The sequence below is a fragment of the Ambystoma mexicanum genome, chromosome 2q, assembly GCF_040938575.1.
Source record: "Ambystoma mexicanum isolate Mex_15411 chromosome 2q, UKY_AmexF1_1, whole genome shotgun sequence".
Classification (NCBI taxonomy): domain Eukaryota; kingdom Metazoa; phylum Chordata; class Amphibia; order Caudata; family Ambystomatidae; genus Ambystoma; species Ambystoma mexicanum.
This window is the reverse complement of record NC_090924.1, coordinates 84,814,123-84,837,841: the sequence shown is the minus strand read 5'-3', so window position 1 is coordinate 84,837,841 and position 23,719 is coordinate 84,814,123. Positions and strand designations below refer to the sequence as shown.

Genomic DNA, 23,719 nt, shown 5'->3' with positions numbered 1-23,719 from the left:
ATACCTCGTCGTCCGTACCCGTCGCTGCCGTGTCAGTCCCCGTATCATCCCCTCGGGTGGACGGGGAGGAGGGCTGGAAGGGGCGCGACGGCTGAAAAGGAGGCGGAGGGTGGATCCTTCTTTTCTTGGTAGGGGGAACACCAGAAGGTCCCGGTTCTGGGTCCCCCGACGGGAGAGGCTCCGTCGGCAACGGTAGTCTCGTCCTTATCTCTGAGCATAAGGACTGTATAGCCAACAAAATGGCCGCCGAGTTGTCTCGCGGCGCTGGCAGAGGGGAATCCGACGGGCGATCAGGGGCCCCGTCGGTACCCTCGATGATGTCGTCGTCACCTGCGTCGGGATCCATCCCGACGGGCCGGTCTTCTTCCACGCCGAGGCCGTGGCTTAAGACTTCGACCAGCTCCTCCTCCGAGGTTGAGGCCGAATCTACGACGACGCCCTGCCCCCCTTTTTTCTTACCCACGGGGGATTTCACGGGGGCCCTATCGATGGGCACAAAAGAGGACTCCCTCCGAGGTGGCAGGGAGACTCTGAGCCCCGAGGTCGCCACCACTGGTGTAGCCCCCACAGGCTGAGCCAGGGCCGCCGCGACAGTTTCGATAGAGGGCTTGGCCGGATGGATTAAGGCCTTCACCACCTTAGGTGCGCTCACCGCCTTATCCTTGAGGGGGGGGACACTGCCTCGCTCCCCCTCCGATGGGGCCTTCGAGCTCGACCGGGGCCTCTCCAGGAGCTTCGCCGGGTGCTCGGCCTTCCTCTTACCCGACCCAGAGCGTTGGCTCGTGGTTGATGGTGCCGGGGAGGGCGCGCCCTGCCTGGCGCCCGTAGAGCCCGACCGTTCGGCGCTCCCGGTGCCAGCGGAGTCGCGGTGCTTTGCCTTGTGTTGGACCCCCGTCGCCGGGGCGTCCTCAAAGGTCTTAGAAGACGGCTCGGATTTCTTCCTCTTCTTCTCGCCTGACGGGCTCTTCCCTTCCAGCCAGTTGGCGAGACGTTGATGGCGGTCCTTCATGGTCCGCTCCGACATGTTGCCGCAAAACGCACAGTCCTTCTCCACGTGCGTCTTGTCCTCATGTAAGCAGTAGAGACAAAAGGAGTGTTCGTCCTCCTTAAAGACGTTCTGCAGCTGGCATCCAGGGCAGACCCTGAACAGCTTTCCGGGCGTCGAGCATCCCTTCTCCTGGGCCATGTCCGGGCCTGAGAAACTTCTGGAGTCCTCCAAAAGCGTAGCTCGACGAAATCTTCACCCTTGAGGGGTGCAGACGAATCCGACACGGGTACCCGTTGATCGGATGGAGAGTCGGTGGAGCTTGAGGCTCTTTTGACCGAAAAAACAAAGTTTTTGAGAAAAAACGTGAAAAAATAGCACTAACGCTCGAGAGCAATAGCACGAGGATCCCAACACATGAACGTGCGGTAAAAATCTGAAGATGGCTGCCAGAGGCGGTGCTTAGGTAGAGGGCAGTCATTGGCTGTGGTCAGTATGACGCAGAGACCAGTGATTGGTTGTTACTACGAAAGACAGATCAGAAACGAAACTGATACTGGTTTTTTCTTTACCGAGGATTCCCAGCCTGACGACGGGGAATATTCATGAGCATGTGAATCCATGCCAGACCCCATGCTGGAGAATTAAAGGAATCTTAGAACACTCCTCAGACAAGCGCTTAAATATAGACAGCGCCGCCAGGTAACCTTTAATGGTACCCATATGCAGGCCCTTGTGGGCTAACGAAAGCAAAAAGGACAGAACCACAGGAATAGTACATGAAAAAGGATCCACATTCTTAACCCTGCACCAGTCGCAGAACTTTCTCCAACGGCAACGGTACAGGGACTTTGCTGCGGGCCTTCTGGCCGAAAGCAACACCTCCATCACGTCTTCAGGGAGGTCCCAATCCTTATACCCCAACCTTTCAGAAGCCAAGCATGAAATTCGAGGGACTTTACCATTGGATGGTGAACCAGACCCGCCTCCCGTGAGAGCAGATCGTCTCGGTAGGGAAGACGGCGTGGAGGGCAGATGGACATGTCTGGAAGGTCCGGGTACCACGTTCTCCTGGTCCATGCCGGAGCAACGAGGATCATCCGGGAACCGAACCTCTGTAACCTCCGGAGCACTTGCGGAATGACGGGGACTGGAGGAAACGCGTTCAGCAGTGGGAAGGACCACTCCACTACGAACGCGTCCCCTAAGGCTCCTCTTGGAGGAAATTCCCGCAAGCAGAATTTTTCGCACTTCCGGTTGACACTGGTGGCGAAGCGATCCACTCGTGGGGTCCCCCAAAGGGCGAAGATCTCCAGGAGAATCTCCTGAGCCAGCTCCCACTCGTGAGAGACCGTGCTCTGCCTGCTCAGAGCATTCCGCCGCTGCATTTACGTCTCCGGCCAGATGAACTGCCGAGAGCGAAGTTTCCTGCTGGATCGCCAAGAACCAGAGCTGCATCGCCTCTCTGCACAGAGGGAGAGACCCTGCCCCCTTTTTTGTTGAGGTAGTGCATGGCCACTGTGTTGTCCGTCAGGATCAGGACATTCTTCCCTCGCACAGAAGGCAGAAAAGCCTTCAGGGTTAGCCTGATGGCCCTCAGCTCCAACAGATTGATAAGGAGTCTGGACTCCGACGGAGACCAACGACCGCTGACTGTCAACTCGTTGGCATGAGCTCCCCATCCCGTGAGGGACGCGTCCGTCACGACCGCTACCTCCGGCCAAGGTAGCCAAAATGGAGCCCCCTTCATCAGATTGCCTTGGACGACCCACCACAGAAGCTCCTGGGCGACCGAGGGCGGCACCTGAACGGGGTCCAACATCCTGCCGGAGGACTGCGACCACTGGAGCTTGAGAGCCCATTGCAGAGATCTCATCTGCAACCCGGCCTCTGGCACCAGAAGAATGCAGGATGCCATGAGGATGAGCAACCTCAAGAACTCGAACGACGGGAGACTCTGGGCATGTTGAAACTTGTGCACCATCTGCAGAATGTGATGAGCCCTCACCTGGGGAGGGAAACACTGCCCCAGGGATGTGTCGAGCACTGCTCCGATGTACTGGAGCCACTGGGTTGGTGTCAAGTGGAACTTCTTTAAGTTGAGGGAGAAGCCCAGCTTGTGAAGGGAGTGGCAGGTGACTGACAGATGATCCAGGACTTGCTCGGGAGAGCGCGCCCTGATCAACCAATCTTCCAGGTAGGGGTAGACGTGAATCCCCCCTTTCCTGACATACGCTGCCACCACCACCATGAGCTTGGTGAAGACCCTCGGGGCGGAGGTCAATCCGAACAGCAGGACCCGAAACTGAAAATGCAAGTCGCCAACCGCAAACCTCAGGAACTTCTTGTGCTTGGGATGAATTGGCACATGAAAATAAGCGTCCTTGAGGTCGAGAGACACCAACCAGTCCTGAAGTTGAAGGGCCTGGAGTACTTGAGAGAGAGTAACCATCTTGAACTTGTCCTTCCTGAGGAGCTTGTTCAAACCACGCAAGTCCATGATGTGTTTCAATCCCCCGTCTTTCTTCTGAATCAAAAAATAAGGGGAATACCATCCCTTGTTCCTCTCCGCTACAGGCACCAGTTCTATGGTGCCTTTCTCCAGCAGGGATTGGATTTCATGCGCAAGGAGCGGATCCAGACTCTTCAAAGAGAGATTCCCTGGTGGATTGTCGTGAGGCCTCTGCCGGAAAGGAAGACAGTAGCCGTGGCTTATGATCTCCAGAACCCACACATCTGAAGTAATGGCACGCCATTTCACAAGATGCTGCGCCAGCCTTCCCCCAAACGGCGAACCATGGGACATGGCCTCATGACTGAGCTGAAGCGGCTGCAGCATTGCCTGATGGGTAAAGAGGCAACTGCCCGAGCGGCCTTGGCACCACAAGTATCTTGATTTCCACCTCTGGTACTCCTACGGTGGCCCCTTTGACTTGCAGCTCCTCTCGATCTACCAAAGGAAGAGTAGTATCGAAAGGAACCTCCCCTCCATTGCTGTCCCTTAGTTCGAAAAGGCGGAGGTTGACGAACTGCAGCGCTCAACAACTTCGCTGCAGCTTTGGAGGTCTGCAATCTCTCAAGTATCTCGTCAGCCTTGCTGCCAAAAAGATATTCACCATCAAAGGGCATGTTCAGAAGCCGGGCTTGTACATCAGGAGCAACGGGTCAGCCATGTTTTTTTAAGCCTAAGTGGCTCGATTTTAGAAAACTTTCCTATGGACCTTACCAGAGTTTTCGTCCATTAAACGCACGTGAAAACAAGCACCGGGGAGCCGCCATTTTCTGATAATCCTATCTTTTCTCCGATCGCCCTGGCTGACCTGCTTTTGCGGCACTAAATCAATTCCCCCGCCCCTGAGCCTGTCATCAGTAGACTCGTACCGCCCATTTCCCAACGCCAAAGCACCTCTCGTGTCAACATTCGCTGCGCTTCAGCTAATGACGTGTCGCCATGGAAATGGCAGGACGCCTCTTTCCTCAATAAGTATAAACAGACAGCAGCAGAGTTTCGATTCCATTCCTCTCTCTGTGTTACTTGAGTATTCTGTGACTCGTTTCAGTGCTCTGGTCAGCTACCTTCGCCACTTGTAGCCCGTGTGAACAGATACCAGTACCACCGCTATAAATTATTTTAGTTTGTTTAACACACAATGGCTACAATAATGCCCTACATGTACGAGCCCGAGTATACCGAGGAGGAACTACTGGAAAGGGAAGCACGCGAAAACGATGGGGATTCGGACGGCAGTTGGCAGGACGAATCAACAGATGAAGAGCCTGGGCCTAGTCGAATGGACGGCGTCTCTACCTTGTGCACATGCAATCGGTGCGAGCTAATGCCAACTGAGGATGAGAACTGCTGCTGCCGAGAAAACTCGGGATGCCTGGCCTACATTTCGGAAGGCGAGCCACGACCGCAATGCATCACCGAGCTGCCAGACTTCAGGGCAGCCTGCCTCACACGGGCCATGTTGAGAATAATGATGGTGCTTATGCACGAACTTCGCGCAACTGTTCGGCCTCGTAATCCGAGTAACGAGTAAGTATAATCTGCTTGTCATGCCACTCCTATTTCATGTTCTTCTACTATATCCAAAATTACATCTACATATCATTGTAACGCATGTAAGTCGTTCAATAGTGTGCATTGTCTAGATAGCATTTGTCCGTGCAGAATGCCATTAGTTACAAGAATTGTCATTGACAACAAACGTTTATTAAACTTATCTTGGTCATTTAAAAACAGTTTGTTTCATTCCTTTTCACAGGTGGTACAGGCCTATCGTTCCTTTACATGGTGGCTCCACGGGAGGCTTGGACACCGCATTCGAAGAGTGATACCCGCCTGTGCCGTTCATGCCATTAGAGAAACGTTCCCGAGTGACAGCGGTCAGTACAGGGGATTTTCTCTCGCTGTGCTGCAACCTGACCTGTATAATCTTTAAATTCTTGTATTTTTGTGTCATGAAAATAAGATACAAAATAAAACACCACATATATTTTAACAACGGTTGTTTCGATTTTTTAAATGAATCAAGTGGGTCTCCATTCAAGGATGGACGTCAGACATCTGTGCTCCGAATGGGTGAAGGTCTGGTCGCTGTGAAGCAGGGTGGTCACTATCTATCTAAGCTAACATAACATATTCTCGATAATGCATGCACTAAATAACACTTGTTCAAAGTCTTTCAGTGGGTTATGTCTCTATAAAAGTCACACATATGTCTATACTAACAATTACCATTGGATTATACAGGCATTAGGGTCTTGACCACTATAATACTCCGGTTGAAGTGTGGATCTGTGCTCACAAGAATCTCCGGTATGTGGCATTTGTTATTGATCAGCAACGATATACTGATATAAAGGCGGTTCGCGCCAGTGGATGCGCGCTGGCATGGGGGGCTGTCAGGGGCGCGAAAGGCCAAGGTGCCAAACTACATGTACACTTCAAAAAGTATCCCACGCCAAGGGGCCATCGGTCACATGGCCTCCTCAGACCCTGTGTCTCCAGCCAGGCCTCCCCTTGAAGCAGGCCGCCCCCCTGCAATCCACATAAGTGTGTCTCCATTCAGCAGTCTTCCTGTGCCTTATCTGCACGCCCCAGGCCCATCCATCCCACCCCCCTCTATCAAAGGCGGTTTGCGCCGGTGGATGCGCGCTGGCATGGGGGGCTGTCAGGGGCGCGAAAGGCCAAGGTGCCAAACTACATGTACACTTCAAAAGGTGTCCCACGCCAAGGGGCCATCGGTCACATGGCCTCCTCAGACCCCGTGTCTCCAGCCAGGCCTCCCCTTGAAGCAGGCCGCCCCCCTGCAATCCACATAAGTGTGTCTCCATTCAGCAGTCTTCCTGTGCCTTATCTGCACGCCCCAGGCCCATCCATCCCACCCCCCTCTATCAAAGGCGGTTCGCGCCAGTGGATGCGCGCTGGCATGGGGGGCTGTCAGGGGCGCGAAAGGCCAAGGTGCCAAACTACATGTACACTTCAAAAAGTATCCCACGCCAAGGGGCCATCGGTCACATGGCCTCCTCAGACCCCGTGTCTCCAGCCAGGCCTCCCCTTGAAGCAGGCCGCCCCCTTAAGACCACGACATACATACGTCATTCATTCACAAACACACCCCTGTTTCTAATACTTTATAAACCACTTGATATGTCTCATGAGAACATCTTTGTGCTTTGCAAGTCAACTCCTGAACGTGTTACCTGGCAACCACTGAGATCTACGCTAATCTGCTCGTCGTCGTGCTATCCGTGAACTTCTGTGACCGCTTAGAGCAAACCCATCAGTGTGCTACCTGTGGCCACCCACCTATTCTCCTGCAACATACTGCTCTGCTTGCTGAATCCAACTGTTTGTTGGTCAAGGTAAGGCCATGTATCCTAGTCATATTTCGCAGATTTTTAAATTTCTATCTACTTGCAAGTTGAGTACACAATAGTGCTAGGTTCATTGGTTTCATTGCTATCGACTTGAGTTTCCATTACTATGCTATCAATAGATCTATTTATTTTCATCTGTGTCTATTGTCATCGAATTGCACCCTTCGGGGGTCCAGTCTATAATGTAAGCATGTTTCCTTCTCGTGCAATACAGAACATTCAAGGGATGAGTCACATGTTCAGTTTTTAGTCACATCATTTATACATTTCTGCAATTTATGCAAATACTAAGCCGCACATAATGAACTGGTATAGTTCCTGCGACCAAAACAAACCTTGCATTGATCATTGTATGATTCATTTACTTTTGTATCAAATCTTTATTCTTGAAGATTGTATAATAATGTCGATATTTACTTTTCAGATTTATCAACAATGCCTGCCTGTTCAATTTGGGGTTGCCCTTCGAAGACCCATGCTAAATCTGAAGGCACTACAATGCATGTATTCCCGAAAACTGTTGATCGAATAAGAGAATGGGTCAGACATTGCGGATATCCACTGAATGAGCTGGAAAGTAGAGTCCAACAAGTCTTACAGGACAAGAGGGGTGATCGATACCGCATCTGCAGCCGGCACTTTTCCTTGGACATGTACACAACATCTTGGGTAACAAAGAAGAATAAACGGCGAACGACACGGAAATTGCTCGAAAACGCTATTCCCACTCTATTCGTCCACATTCCGCCACCGGTGAGTCAAGTGTCCGGATTTAGCTTTAGGCCTTGCGGTAGTGTGTAGGTATCCGAACGGATTAATTGATATTGTAGGTGTTCTATCCCTTGTAATAATTTCGATATTGATATGAGTGTATAGTTTTTTGAATAATGATATTTACCAATATATTCTTTTTAGATTTCATAACCCACAAACGCAATGTATATATATGGGAACAGGGAACTGTGCTGTATTGACCATTTTACAAGTATTCTATCGCCTTACATGGCTATTTTTAATATTGGCATTTCATTATCAATCATTAATTTACCTTTACAACTTCTGGACTATCCCTTGAATCTGAAGCAAGAACATTCTACATCCTTGACGTGGTCGCAGTTATCAACCACTTCTAGCGCGTATCAGGTAATCTTACTAGGCTAATCCGCTACAGACCTGTTTTATGCATGTCAAGTCATATTTTTATTTTATCGTGCAATCATTTTACCGAATGTTTGGTTAGTGCTTTCCAATTGATATACACCTTAGTTATCGTCCACTGGTGTTTGTTTTCAGTTATAATTAGTGTTATCCATACTAATGCAAGTACTGTCTTTCAGGGAGATGCTGAAGCGTCCGCCACATCTACAACATTTCTAGATGTTCAACAACTGGAGGTATGGATACTGACAGCTCCATCGAGCGTCATCATCAGAGCTGGAATTCTTGTTGTTTGATTGTTCTACACAATGTTTCATTCGTGGTTAGCCGTTGATATGTACCTGTGCTGTCGACCCCAGGTGTGTGTTAGGTTTTCACTATTGTAATCCTCACTAATGCAAGTACTATGTTTCAGGCAGTTGATGGAGCGTCAATCCCTGCACTTGATGCAGAGCCCGACATTCAAGTAATTCCAGGGGAAGTGGAAGCGGGACCATGCGTATACGAATCGGCGCAACAGCTTTCGGAAGTGCGCACTACATTTGCAACATCCATAGATATTCTTCAGCAGCACGAGGTATGGATAATGACAGCTCCATCATGCGTGATCATATAACGTGATTCCATTTGCTATACTTTCTTCCCTATTAACGCAAGTGCTGTGTTTTAGGGAGACGACCAAACTTCCACTACAATCACAACATCCAATTTAGATGATGCAGATGTAAATAAATCGGAGAAATAAGTCGATGAAATGTGATCATATTTAGATTTTCCTTGATTCTTTTGGACAATGCATCATTTGCGGTTATCTCTTTGTATGTACCCTTGCGTTCGACCCCAAGTGTGTGTTATGTTTCCAATATTGAAAACCATACTAATCCAAGTACTGTGTTTCAGGGAGACGACGGAGCTTCCACCACAATCGCAACATCTCATTTAGATGATGCAGATGTAAAGGAATCGTTGAAATAAGTCGATGAAATGTGATCATATTTGGATTTTCCTTGATTCTTTTGGACAATGCATCATTTGTGGTTATCTCTTTATATGTATCTGTGCCGCCGACCCCAAGTGTGTGTTGTGTTTCCAATATTGAAAAGCATACTAATGCAAGTACTGTGTTTCAGGGAGATGCGGATGCCTCCTCTCCAATACAACCATTCATGGCAGTCCATGCAGAGCCAGAGGTATGGATACTGACAGTTCCATCGAAATAGATCATCACTGGTCTAATACTTGTCGTTTGATTGTTGCACACAATGTTTAAATCGTGTTTGGCTATTGAGATGTGTGTTCGTCCTCACGTGTGTTTTATGCTTACAATATTTTGATACATAGTAATGAAAGTACTATGTTTCAGGGAGACGATGGAGCCTCATTCCGTGCTGTCTATGCGGATACAGAAAATATAGTCGTTGCAGCGCAAGAGGAAGGGAGGACATGAGGAAACGAATCGGAGCTACAGCGTGCAGATGTTAAAGGTCGAGTCAAAAAAGTTGCAAAGAAAAAAAAACAAAAAAAGGTTAGTTACAAACAGTTCATAACTTTAAAAAATGTTTGTGCTGGGGACTATTTTATGTTTTTTTCCAGTCAATTCTACTACACTCCATCTTGTGTTTAAACTGAACATCCCTTTTCCAATCTCTCCTCCAGTTACCCGTGGGTGTCAGAACTATACACACACAGACAGTGAAGCGAATGAGAGATGTGGCTTGCCAGACCGTGTACACTATGGAGGAACTATTAATTGAGGCGAGGCGTGTTCAGGCTCGAGATGCTCATGACCAATGGCCAGAACATGAATTAACTGTTTGGAGACTACAGCAAAGTTGCATTAGACCATAGCTACAGTGCGACCGCACCACCACAAGAAGATGTTATTGAATGTATTGAAGATACCTCTGAAGTAGTTGCAGATCAATTTACACAATCTACACCCGCCAAAAATTTGCCACCAAAAAACCTGTCGACATTGTTGTGTTCTCCCATCAATGTTGAAGTAATAGATGTCGAAATGACAGAGAATGAACCAGCCGCAGCATCCATAGACGCATCAGAACTTGATATCAGAGATATTACTTTCCAATGTGATGAAATCTCCACAACGTCATAGGCCGAAACAACGTTGACGCAGGATGACAGTCTAATGAAAGAGAGCAAATACATTGTATTCAACAGTTGTTTGATGGAAATTATAAGTATGCTGAAATGTGTGCATTCCATTAGAGGGAAAGTATGTGGGAAGCCATTGATTAATGTGATTCGTCAAATAAAAGGCAGTAACGTCAAAATAAATGCCGCCTGTAGATTAAATCATAGGTTCTCATGGTCTGCACAACCGATGCTGGGGAAACTGCCAGCAGGCAATCTACTGTGTGCAGCTGCATCACTTTTTAGTGGCTCCAGTTTTAGAAAGTTAGAGGCTTTCTTTCAGTTTGTGGGACTCCATTTCATTTCTAAAGCGCTGTACTATACTACATATACCAATGTGATTATCTGTTTCCGGCCATTAGTGATGCTTGGAAAATTGAATAATTGTCTCTAGCAAGTACATTCGAAGGCAAACGATTCAGGCTAGCCGGCGATGGACAGTGCGACAGCCCTGGATTTTCTGCCAAGTACTGCACCTACCACATTCAGGACACGGATAGTAAGAAAATTGTTAGTTCGGTGGTCGTTCAGGTAACACAATGTACATCGTCAGTGGCCATGGAGAAACTAGGATTTATAAAATCAGTGGAATATCTACAATCAAGGGGAATGCACATCGACCTCATAGCCACGGATAGACACGTTTCAATTGCCAAGACAATGAGAGAGCAGTTCCCACATATTAAACATCAATTTGACGTATGGCATCTTGCTAAATCAATCAATAAGAAAATCTCGGCTGCAGGGAAAAAAAAAGGTTTTGAAAGTATTTTGCAGTGGTCACATACTATCACCAACCATCTTTGGTGGAGCTCAAAAACTTGTGAGGGGTCAGTGGAAATACTACTTGAAAAATGGCGGTCACTGATGCACCACTGTACCAACGTTCACCGCTGGACAGCAAATGAACATTTCCACCAATGTGAACATGTCCCTTTGTCCCCAGAGGAGGCACGGAAGAAGAAGTGGTTGATTCCATCTTCACCGACACACAAAGCCATTGAGAAGATTGTTTTCGACAAAGCTCTATCAAGAGATTTGAGAGGACTGACAGAATTCTGTCACACAGGAGATTTGGAGGTGTTCCACAATATGTGCCTAAAGTACAGGCCAAAGCGCTTGCATTTTAGCTTTCGGGGCATGAAACATCGCACTCTACTAGTGGTCTTGGCCCATAACAGCAATGTCGGACGTGAACAATCTAGGACTAGCGGTAAAGTAAGGATGCCTCGCTACACTAAGGTGTTTTCAAAACAAAGTAAGCAATGGGTGATCAAACCAGTCTATGATGAAATGCAGTTCGACTTTGTGAAAGGCCTTATTGTTGCTGTGTTAGAGAAGCACAGATATGGAATTTTGGACGTTTCTGTGCAGAGCAGTGATCCATTGCCACCGAACATTGCGACTGTGCCATGCCCACCCGAAGCACAGCTGATTGTGAAGTACAAATCCCGGTTTAAATAATTGCAATACGATTGTCTTTTGTAAATAAATATTATTGTACAGTGTACCTGTAAACCTAACCCCTACCTTCACCATCATGGGGGCGAACAAGCTGGGTGTCATCTTTGAATTCTCTCTATTCACCTCACATATGTGTATGTATATATTTTTCTCATATCTCATCTCATGTAAATGTAAATGCTGCGCACTGTTAACGGAGGGGAGGCTTGCGTATTGCAAATAATAAAACAAACAAACAAACAATAAATCTCACTTTTAACTCAACTCCTGTGGTACTTTATACTTTCCCTGACCTTCCGCCAAAAATTAAATGTCTCAATTTGGGCTGCAAAGCTCGCAAACAACGGGGACAAAATTGGGGCACTTAGAACGCGCCAGCCAAGCGGGCCATGGCATTTGGGAGAGAAGCCAGTTCGCATTTGCACATTGAGGCGCACTACATAGACGGATTCTAAACTTCAAGTTCTCACAGATGCCTATACTACGTGATGTTGCAAATAAAGAATGCGAAGGACAGCGCCCAGATGAGGCCCACAAGTAGCACTGGAAGTATAAGGGTCTATTGTTTTTTGACCTTGAGACAGGGAACATGCCAAAAGAACTACATTTGAAGGGAGTGCGCAATAACGTAAGAGACGATAAGGCAGAAAATTCAGAAACTAGACCGAGTTTCATTTTAGTTCAGTATACCAAAAATCGTTGTCAAGAGCACGGTCCGTTTTACAGATTGCATTACGAAGAGACACAATGGAAATTTCAAATATAATGTAAGTAAATCTTTACACGCTTTTATACCGGAATGAAGATTTAATGAATGGATGCATGAATAAATGAATGAATGAATGAAGAGCTAGGAAAAGCAAGTAAAACGTGTTCTTAGTGGGCACATGGGCATGCAGGTCCACTGGTCTCACCAATCTCGGTCCTTGGCCCAGCCACTTTTCCCTGCACTGCCTACCTGCACTACGGGACTGTCTCTGTATCCTTTTCAGCCCCTTCTCCCAGCATTTACCTTGCACTTGCCACCAGCTGGCCCTATTATTTAATTTGTATTCAACTAACCATGTATTGGGGTGGTTTAAAGGTGGCAAATCATCTGCCATTATCCATCCAAGCACTTGCAGGTAGGTCACCCCCTCCCTCCACAATTGGCTAGGGAACGGACATTAATCTATCAGACAAGTCAAATTCAGTGTTTGTAGTTATACATTGTGGGTCAGATGTCTGTGAAAAGGCTTCCCACAGTATTTTACTTCTGTTTTCTGCAGAAGGTGGCGAGCCATTATCCATGCATTCACACAGTACCCTATCTAGAATAGAGTTGATGGGCAGGCTGGAATTGACCCTGTCAGGGAGCCCCCTTGGTTACGCGGACTACCTCCTTCACACACAGTGGGCCCTCAAACTTGAGCTATTGACTTTTGGACTGATTTTTAGGCCTCCTCGAACAATAAACGTTGTTGTTGTTGTAGTTGTAGGGGAGTAACAGATTTCTGTACCACCTGAGAATTTTTCACATGGTCTGATTTATAGGAAGCACCATCCATTTCACAGCAGCAAACAAATTCCAGGTCTGCGATTTCCCTTAAAATCTCCCTACTTTCAGTCAGGAGAATCAAAAATGAGTAATTGAACGGATCTTGGGTTGCTACATGAGTTACGCTGGAGTGAAGCTCATTTCCATCTGTTCCAATTTCTTTGGTCTTGAGGGTGGGACTACAAGTAACTCACTCCTACCCCAATACCGGGTCTTTGAAGGTAAAAGAGTGGGGTTGATGATTGCCAAATAGAAATGTATCAGCCTCTGGCTGCTTGTTCAAGAACCACGGGTGGAGTGGGGTGGGGAGCAGATTTCGGGCCGCCAAAAGATGATCAAAGCAATTTAGGTGTAGATGCCGTAGGGGATACCTGGAAGCAAACTTGCTCAAGGATGGGGGTAGCATTCGGGTCCACAAGCATATTACGAAGCTTAGCGGTTGGGACCTGCTGCTGCGGGAGAGCTTGCGGCACTTCTTTTATCTTATTTGCTAATGACAGGCGGCAGGGGGTTACTATACCCCTGCTCTCCAAACCCGACATCGTCATTACTGGTTAAAGGAGTCAGCGGCAACCCAAATGTCTCAATTCTCACATTAGACTCATCCCTCACCACCCGTGAGGATAAAACGTTTGAGTCCATAGTCGGGGACCCACCTCCCCCTCATTGACAAGGAAGGGTAGAGCAGAGTGCTGCAATGGTACATGGCACAAGCCGTGTCCTTAGTTCCCATTGCGACATAATACTTTTTGAGTTCAGCGCACACTGTGCACGAAGCGTTGATTTAGTAAAGCAACAATCCTTTGCAGGCAGCAGTGACTCGCCTCCTCAATCAAGTCCTTGTCCACCCTTTGGCAAAGATCCTTACTAGCTGATACAGGTAATCTGTGGAGGAAGTCCGGCAACCTCCGACCACCACAGTCCACACTCGCTGACACTCTGCGCCGCGCACCGCCGGCGTGCTGTGATTGTTATTTTCCAGTTGGAGTTCCTCCTGCTCCAAGAATAGAGGATGAAAAAAGACTGCAACTGAATTTCCAACGAGGTTAGGAGCAACAGACACCACAGACCACACTTGCTAACACTCTGCATGGGTTCTGCAATTGTTATTTTCCAGTCGGAGCTCCTCCTGCTGCAACAATAAAGGATGAAGAAAGACTGCCAAGGGATTTCCAACGAGGTTAGGAGCAACAGACACCACAGACCACACTCGCTGACACTACGCGCCCAACATTTCACTCTCAAAAACAAGCATTTACCCAGTGGACCCAGTGGGCACCCAGAGCATGGGATAGCCTACATCTTCACATCAGCACTGCACCCTCCATTTCAATTTCAGAAAGAGCCTCAAAACATACCTATTTCCCCACACATAACACTGCCCTCCCTCCCATGCAACCACTTCTCTATCCTAATTTTCCTATCCTAAAAGCCTTTTGTAATTTCTGTTCCACCTCTTATCGTTTCAACCTTTGAACCATCTAAGGCGGCTCCAAGACACACTGGGTAGGGACAGTACTCAACAAAAATTCAAATAAAATACAACAATTTTATTTTTTATTTTTTTCACCATGTGATGCCATGGATTAATGCTACTTTACTGTGTTTCTCTTTTTATTGATACGCTCCCTTTATTATACTATGTTTATTAGCTGAGGCATGAGACTCCCTTTCTGCCCTCTTTGTAATAGTTCGGTTTGCATCTGGAAAATGTTTCAATTACTTTAGGCTTGGGTGGGAGTGGGGGTTTGAGGCTTTTAGGAGTATTTCTTCATTGATGATGTATACCTCTACCAAATGTCAAATCTATCTTTTTCTGTATAATATTAAAAAACGAATAGGTATAAATGTTTATCTTTCTTGCTGCTGTTAAGTTGTAAATAAAGTGTACATGTGTAATAAGCCCCTCTGTGCCTTTCCTCAAATCTTGATTTTCCCGTCAACATTTCTTGGAAAGTCCCCAGTCTCCTGTACTTATCTGGATCTCCGTTAAAAGGAGTTGCCAGTAGAGTTAACAGTAAAAATTTCCTCACCGTTGTCTATTGAGTGCTTGACACCACTCTTGTTAATCCTCCCTGTTTCAACGTACTTGATGCTCTTCCTAAGGCATACCCATTTTTTGCTATTTTCATTTGAAGCTTTGTAATGCTGAGTTGATTGTTGCCTGCAGGTTTGAACATATAGCCTAACCAGCCAGTTCAAGATCGCAAACAGCATGTCTCAAATGTGTTGTTGACCCCTTTTCATTGCTAAATCAGGTTTCAAACTCTGCCCTGAACCCTCTCGTATTGCACCATCAGCCATGTCATACTACATCCCAGCACAGAGAAGGACGCTCAAATTCATAAAAATCCCACTAGATCTTCGGGTGAATTCATTAGTTACATACTCAACCTAAGAAAAATTCACCCACTTCATATTTGGTGCAATGCTGCCACCCAAAGGACAGCCATGTACAGTCAAACCTAGTTGCCATTTACTGCAAATAAAGTTTGTTTGCAGTAAACGTCAAATACAAGTATCAAACATCCCCATACTCACCAGCAAGGTCGAGTACCATGCAAATGGTACTTGCTCTTCATAAAATCTCCTCACCAATGTGAGTGGTTAGTAGATTTTGTGAGCTCTGCAAGCCCGATATTACAAAGAGGGTCTGGAATGTTCTTACCTGCATCAGAAGTCGTAGAGGTTTCCCGGCTTGCTGCTCCAGAACGTGGAACTTTACTCCTGCTGCAAAGAAAGATTTCAAATAATGAGACTGTTAGCATCCAACTCATTTGGACTGTGCACATTCACGCAGCATATCCCTTTCCCAAACAACACAGCAATTCAATGGGTTCTTAACAGTGGTCTCCAAGCCCCTGGCTTACATAAGGTGTAGGTGTGTGTGTGTGTGTGTGTGTGTGTGTGTGTGTGTGTGTGTGTGTGTGTGTGTGCATGTGGTGTGTGTGCGTGCTGTAAGGAACTCATGCTAGCAACAGTAAAGACAGACACAAGTGATCACAGTTCAAGGGTGTTTATTAAACTGTAAATGCAGGGTGGAAAAACACCTAATCTAAACCTAAATCTACGATGGGAGCAAGTGTCGACCATCAACTGAAAAATAAGGCAGTCCTTGTGGCGTTGTGTCAAAATAAAAGGGCCTATACTAACAAAAATCTATTGCCAATTCCTTACAACTAATTACAAAAATAAAGCGTGGGATAAAGGTTCAATAAAGAAAGAAGTGTTCACAAATAAATCCCTTCCCCATGTTTTTAACACGGGACAAGGAGCACAGCACATGCTCGAGCTTTATCAGCACAAGCTGACGGTTCCGTTCCAGCTATCAGGTTCTTCGATGGATACGTATCTTGCCTTCGAGGGCCTGATGTATTCAACAACAAACAAACAAACAAAAAGTTCCTTTGCAAATGGACTATGGGTGAGGACTTTTCACCCTTGGATCTCCCTCGACCGGGCTCAGACCCACTTGACAAGGGAAACCATTCACTTCCCTGGTCTTCGAATGCTTCTTACTTTCACAAGTCTTAACGTCTTTTTAAACAGTTCTTCAGGCTTTGTCCCCGATTGCTGGCTTCCCTCTCACCAACTTTTACAGACGGTTCACGGTGGACACTATTCTGGTTGTCGGCTTCCCTCTGCTGAGTTCACTCTCGCCAACTTCTACAGACAGTTCAATATGGGACTTTAGACTTTGCCCCGTCTCATTAGCAACCTTCCGCCGCGTTCACTTTTGCCAACCTTTAACAAACAGCTCACTATGGGACTTCAGGCTTCGGCCCTTCTCGTTAGCATCCCTCCGCCGGGTTCACTCTTGGTAACTTTTAACAAACAGTTCATGTACTAATTTTCAACATGCCGGATTCATTTCCCTTTCTTTCATAATCATCTGTTCTTTCATAATCATCTGTCAGTCAAAGACTTTCGACGGTCCAGAGGATTTTACAAGATACCTGTATGACCACTTTGACCTCTCTACGCCTCTTCCCAAGGCCTTCTGGTGACGGTAGTCTCTTATCATTGTTTCCTGCATGAGCGCCCACGTGGTGCCGGTCGCCACTGTTACAGGTTGTCCCCCCTCTTTTCTCAATAGTTCCTTTCAAAGTTCAAATCACCTCTTGCTACTTTCCATTCAACACAGTTCGGTTTCTTATCGACTCTCCCCTCAGCTCACCGGATGTGATGAACCGCTTGGATTTCTTCTCCATCGAGTCAAGGTTGGTACCACTGAGACAAGCATCGCTCCCTGGCTAGGTTATCAGCGATGGAGGGTCTTGTGTAGCGTAGACATCTGCTGCAACACACACTGGCCTTTGTTCGCGGTCCTGTGTTTCCATTTGCAGAGGTTTCATGGACCTGGATCGGAAAGGGCAAGGCCACTTCTCTCCTAGCACCCTCTCAGTATTTGCCGTCTTTTGTCACCTCTTGAACTGCTGTGCTAAGTTAGCCCTCACGTTGTGCGGTCTGCCTTGCTCGTCCTGTGCTTTCGTGCCCCAACCTTTATCCCTGTGAGGAAAGGAAATGGCTGTGTGTGATTCTGATCAATCGCCTGACTCTGCCTGGCCCTTGGTTTGGGACATGCAGGTAAACATGTTTGGACTTAGTCCTTTGTCTTCCGTGTGGTGTAAGAATGTTCATGTCGGAAAAGGGAGGGGTTAGAGTATCTGAGTATCCTCCATGGTAAAATGGGAAAAGAGTATTATAAGACTGGGGTTGGTTGGTTAACTCGGAAGGATGAGCTGGATAGGGTTTGTGAAACATACAGGACTGACCGGGATTATTATCATGAAAGGACAGGGGGGAATGGTAGTGTTTTGTCAATGCCGTTTGAGAGTTCAGAAAATAACAATTAGAGGGACGGGATTGGTAGGGTTTTGTCAAGGTAGGTTGGGTGTCCGGAAAGAATAATCAGAGACGTGGAGAAGGATAGTTGGGAGTATTCGGGGAGGTAACAAAAAAAACAAGGATTCTGGGAGTTGGGGTTTTTGAGTGTAACAGAGTGGTTGGATTTTATTAAGGGAGCTTCTTTGGTTGGGAGATGGATGCAGAATAATGCACCAAATCTTCAGGGACTTCGTCACTGGTAGAATACTGCGTCTCTCCTGGAGTATTCCTCCAAGCATAACCCTGGGCTCCCCTACCCAGGTGACCCTCCCTCACTTGTCCGCCCCAGGGTTGGGATCTGAGAGCTCCAGCCCTTCCCTGGCTCCCTGAATAAGGGATTCTTGAGGTCTACCCGGAAGAATACCCTCAGGTTTCTTACAGTATGCACACGCATGTGCATGCATTTGTTTGCCCTTTAACTTTTAACAAGGCTGGCATTCTCAGATTTTTTAAGTAGTTGGATCAAAAATTCATAATGTCGCTCATACTACAATCCCATACTCCTATTACCCTTAATGATTTAGAAGCCGAGCCAGTGAAATTAGAATGGTCTTTTTCTGCAGGCCATCTATCTTTTGCTTCCCCAGGTTGAATGCTCACAAGCCACTATAACAAACATCTACAGCCTAGAGACTGCACTACAGACTCCATGTCCCCTCAAGTATGTACACTAATGTCATTTTGCTTTTATTCAAAATATCCATTTTATTTTTTAATAGCATACCATATTATATTTTGAGAAATTATTGGATCATATAGACTGGGGCCATTCAACTCTTTCCCTAGAGAAATGAAACCATGCCAGCTTCTCTGTATAACCACTGACTATGTAAATAACTGCCATTTACATTCACTGGCATGAAAAAGGATATCATGGAATGGAAAGGAATACTCCGGATCACTATTATTACAATGTTCATACCCTTGGTCAATGACACACTTTCATTAGCAATGACACACTTTTCATTAGTATCCCTGTCCTGTGCCCGTCTCCCCCAGACAAGCTGCCCAGCCGTAAGGAGTATGACCGCTTATTGCATTGCCCGAGCAGTTCTCCCAGTACGAAGCCTCCAGGAACACACGCAGACCATGCTGCTATTGTAGGTAAAAAGCTGCGCAAACTTCCTGATTCATCTGCCGCATCTGTGAAATTGGATGCCGCCCCTCCTGTATTATTAAATACAACAGAGATTTGATTTGCTCCTTACTACTTCAACCTGCCAGCATATTTGTGCTCACATTCATGATGCCGCCATTACCTTCCATGTGGAAAAAACCACGCCAAGATGGCCACTCTACCGAAGTGAGTTGCCTGCAGATCGTAATAAACACCCCTGTGACGTCGCCGCAGACCGCTGCATCCGGATTGGATGAGCAGCGCCATATGTTTACTCTGCCGGAGCCGTTAGGCGTGAGCCGTTCCACTACTAAGGACGACGAATAAGGACGTATCCCTGTCCTGTGCCTGTCCAGTGTCTTCCAGGGGCCAGGGCAAGAACCTCTTCCTGCTCGCTGCGCACCTGCACTGATCCGTTTGCTAGTACCCTTTGTGCACCTTGCCAATCCTGTAAGTACTGCACTTGAGCGCTCTCGGAACATTTGCCATCCCGTGAACTGCTTATTTGTACTTTTGGACCTGGGATTCCTATCACTCTGACCCTGCTATATTTGCATGGCCTTAATTGCTATGCTTTCCCCTTCATGTAATCTCATGATAGGGTGCCTAAATAACCTTGCCTCCTCATTGGAACCCATGCATGAATGTTCCTATTTGCATAACATCCACTGTGTGTTCTTTGCACAAGCCGAGTGTCATTGTAGATAACTTATTTCTATCCGTTCTACTTTGTCTTAGCCATCTCATTACAGTTGATTATAACGTCATGCATTTTGTACTCCTCTAACTGTCATTCTACCACCTCTCTGTAGCATTACGAGGGTGATAGTTACTTTGGTCGCAGCTTTGTACCCTCAGTTCGCATGCCGACCCACGAGACGATTGTATCAGTCATTCGCTTAACACACTCAACTGCCTCCATAAAATTGATTTGTGATATCACTGGGCTTATATTACCATTGCTCGGGGAAATCTCACTGTGCTATTTTATATTTGTACACCTCCTTGATTGGGTGATTCTCACTGTCATACTTGTACTCGTATCCAATAGTCAATGCAAATTGTGCCATTATTAGGACCTTCCACCCTACCACAACCGGAACGTTTTCCATTGTGATACTATAGTGACATATACGCACATCTACTCTAGCTCACTATGTATATGACTCTGACCACGCTCCTCTACATACTGCACGTCAGCAACCCACCCAGACCCTTCCCTATTATCTCATCATACTATCAACACCCTTCTTTTCCATCCTGTATACCCCCCATGGTTCACATGGCCTACCTTACAGGGACCTCAGCTAGCGTTCACTTACATAGGACGACGGACATTGCGTCACCACACAACCCGCACCTAAACGACCCGGCACTATGGCTACAACATTTCGGCTCCAAACCCACACCTAACCAACCATGCCCCATAGCTTCCAGAAATTCTAAATTGAGATCTAGAACTCATTTATTACCTAGTAGCTCTCGGACGCTGACGCTCAGCAAGACCCCTGTCCATCCTTCATCTACCACCAAGAACTTCCCATCAACCAAACTACTACCGAATCAACAATCTATTCTCCTGAGAAATCTCAGATTAAGATCCAGATTCAGTACATTAACTTCACACCTACAGGCAACTAAGATAAAAAAAAAAATCTTGCCCCGAAGGCCTTGTACACAACCCTTTCTAACACAACTGTCAACACAAGTCACACACCAACTCATAAAAACATCCCAAAGGACACATTGATCAAGGCAGCTATTATCAATGCTCGATCTATCTCGGCCCATGCACTGGATATCGCTGACTTTATAACCACTGAAAACCTTGACTTCCTCGCTGTCACAGAAACATGGTTACATGCAGCCTCAGGTCCAACAGTATCTCTAGCCATCCCAGCCAACTACTCCATAATCAGATGTGACAGAAATACGGCCCAAGCTAAAGGGGGAGGAATCGCCATTATTTTCAAGAACTCACTTGACATCAGAGCCATTCCTAACCTCCAGATCTCTTCAGCCGAATCTCTATCTCTCAAATTGCCTCTATCCTCCAACCAGACAGTCACATTACACATCATTTACCGACCACCTGGTCCAATCTCAACCTTCCCTGAGGACATTCTGTCACTCCTTACCAACAATGCCAAACATAACTCGCAAAGTTTAATACTTGGAGACTTCAACCTTGGCTTTAGTGACCCAGCAGACACTAATGCTAATGACTTAGCTAGTACACTCTCAGATCTAGGTTATACCCATCATATTTATGAACCAACTCATAACAAAGGTAGAACCTTAGATTGGCTTGCTGACCTTAACTGCAATATCAATTTGACCACCATCACACCATGCATTTGGTCAGACCACCACAAGATAACATTCGCCATCAACGCCACTCCTCACTGTCCCATTATTAACACTGCACCAGCGACCCTCACTCGTAATAAGAAAAACATTACTACAGATGAACTGCTCCCCCTCATTCTTCCTATTCTCAACAATACACTACACACTGAGGACCCTACAGTTTTGGTTGACGCTTATAATAAGGGTATTCTGAAAGCATTAAACATCATCGCCTCACTAAAAATGCGCAAAGCCAAACCACACTCCCATCTTAACTCCTGGTAAACACCACAGTTGAGAGAACTACGCAAAACCAAACGAAATGCAGAAGCATGCTGGAGAAAACTGCCAATCACTTAATAACAAACCCACCCTGACCATAGCTTCCTCAAACTATAAAGAAGCTATCATTCTAGCCAAAAACAATAACTATAATGAACGTAACATTCACGCTCAATCGAATACAAAAGAATTGTTTAAGATCCTCAAAGAACTTGAATCTCCCATTGCCCCTATCGACAACTGTAGCACAGATGCTGCGTGGTGTACTAACATCCAGAAGGCACTACTAGACAAAATATCGATGCTCCAAACTAAAATGAACCCAAAAAAAATACTCCTGCCGACCAACCCTGTTCACAAGACATCTAGCAACATTAAGACAGACCCTGATCCATCTATCAAACCATTCAGCTTCTCTCCACTAGACACTTGGGAAGTGGTAAACATCATCGGAAAATTAAAACCGCCCAATTGTCAAGGTGACTCCTGCCTAGCTCCTATCATTAAAGCGGCTGCCCCTTTCATCACTCGTCTTATCAATGCCTCTTTCAAATCAGGCACGATACCTAATAAACTTAAAAGATGCCTGGGTCATTCCACTCCTCAAAAAACCCTCCCTTGACCCTAGCAATCCTTCTAATTACAGACCTATTACGACAGTGCCTTTTCTACTAAAAATATTGGATCATGCCGCTTACCTACAAATTCAAGCTTATCTAGAAACCAACAATCTCCTGGGCCTCAGACAATCTGGTTTCCGCCCTAGACATGGCACAGAAACGGCCTTGATTGGACCTTGTAACACAAATGCATGACATCAAAGACAATGGTAAACTAGCACGCCTATTACTACTTGACCTATCAGCGGCCTTCGACCTTGTCAACCACCAAATACTATGCCAAAACCTAAAATCAGCTGCACACTTCTTTGACTCCGCCACCTCTTGGATTAGCTCTTTCCTTGCTAATAGAACTATGAGAGTTTTCTCTCCCTCAGCCTCTGCTGAACCATTTCCTGTACTCTGTGGGGTCCCTCAAGGATCATGCGCCTCCCCTACGCTTTATAATGTCTTTACTAAGCCATTATTCGATATTCTTGACTCCATGGATGTCTCGTATACTAATGCCAACGACACCCAGATTCTAATCCCAATCTCAGGAAATCACATTGAAGATTCCAAAGTCCTTAAAGGTATTTACTCAGTAATCCAAGCCTGGATGGCGCATCATGGACTCTGTTCAAATGATGATAAAACTGAGATACTAATACTTGGCTCCCGCTCCAGACTGAACAAACTAGACCCTTCATTCAAATCCTTCATTATTGACGGCAACACCATCTCAGCTTCCAATATTACTAAAACTCTCGGCATTTATTTAGATGACACCTTATCCTTCAATAGACAAACCAATGCTATTGTTGCAGCATCCGCTTACACCTGCAAGCTTATTACCGCTGAAGGCCTTTCCTCACGACACCCAACTGCATCACCCTGGCTAGAGCGCTAGTTATGTCCAAAATCGACTACTGTAACTCACTCCTTATAGGGACTAGCCTTAGAAACATGTACAAATTACAAGTGACACAGAACAACGCTATCAGGGCTGCCCTTAACATCCCAAAGAAGTCACATATATCCGATACAAGACGTAACCTTAATTGGCTATCTGTTAAACAGAATTGCTCTCAAAACTCTAGCCTTAACACACAAAGCCAGAGCCCACCTTGCCCCAGTTTACCTTTCTTACAGAATCCTACCACACACTTCTGCAAGGCCCCCAAGATCGGGCCAAGCCCACACTATGTCCATCCCTAGATTTAAGCTGCAGAACTCAGGGGGTTCTAGCTTTCCTGTACAGGCGGCTAAACTATGGAACACACTGCCGACGTCCATCAGAT

The 23,719-nt window shown here is 46.4% G+C and overlaps 1 protein-coding gene across 7 annotated transcripts in view; it reads right to left on the bottom strand.

Annotated features, from left to right (window-relative positions):
- The window catches only part of PIGQ (phosphatidylinositol glycan anchor biosynthesis class Q), a 687,922-nt gene that overhangs the window by 107,233 nt on the left and 556,970 nt on the right, over window positions 1-23,719 (bottom strand). For all 7 annotated transcript variants that reach the window (XM_069646905.1, XM_069646901.1, XM_069646907.1 and 4 more), the window contains one exon: window positions 15,853-15,914. In XM_069646905.1, coding sequence (XP_069503006.1) covers window positions 15,853-15,914 — 62 coding nt within the window. The remainder of the gene's footprint in view (window positions 1-15,852; window positions 15,915-23,719) is intronic.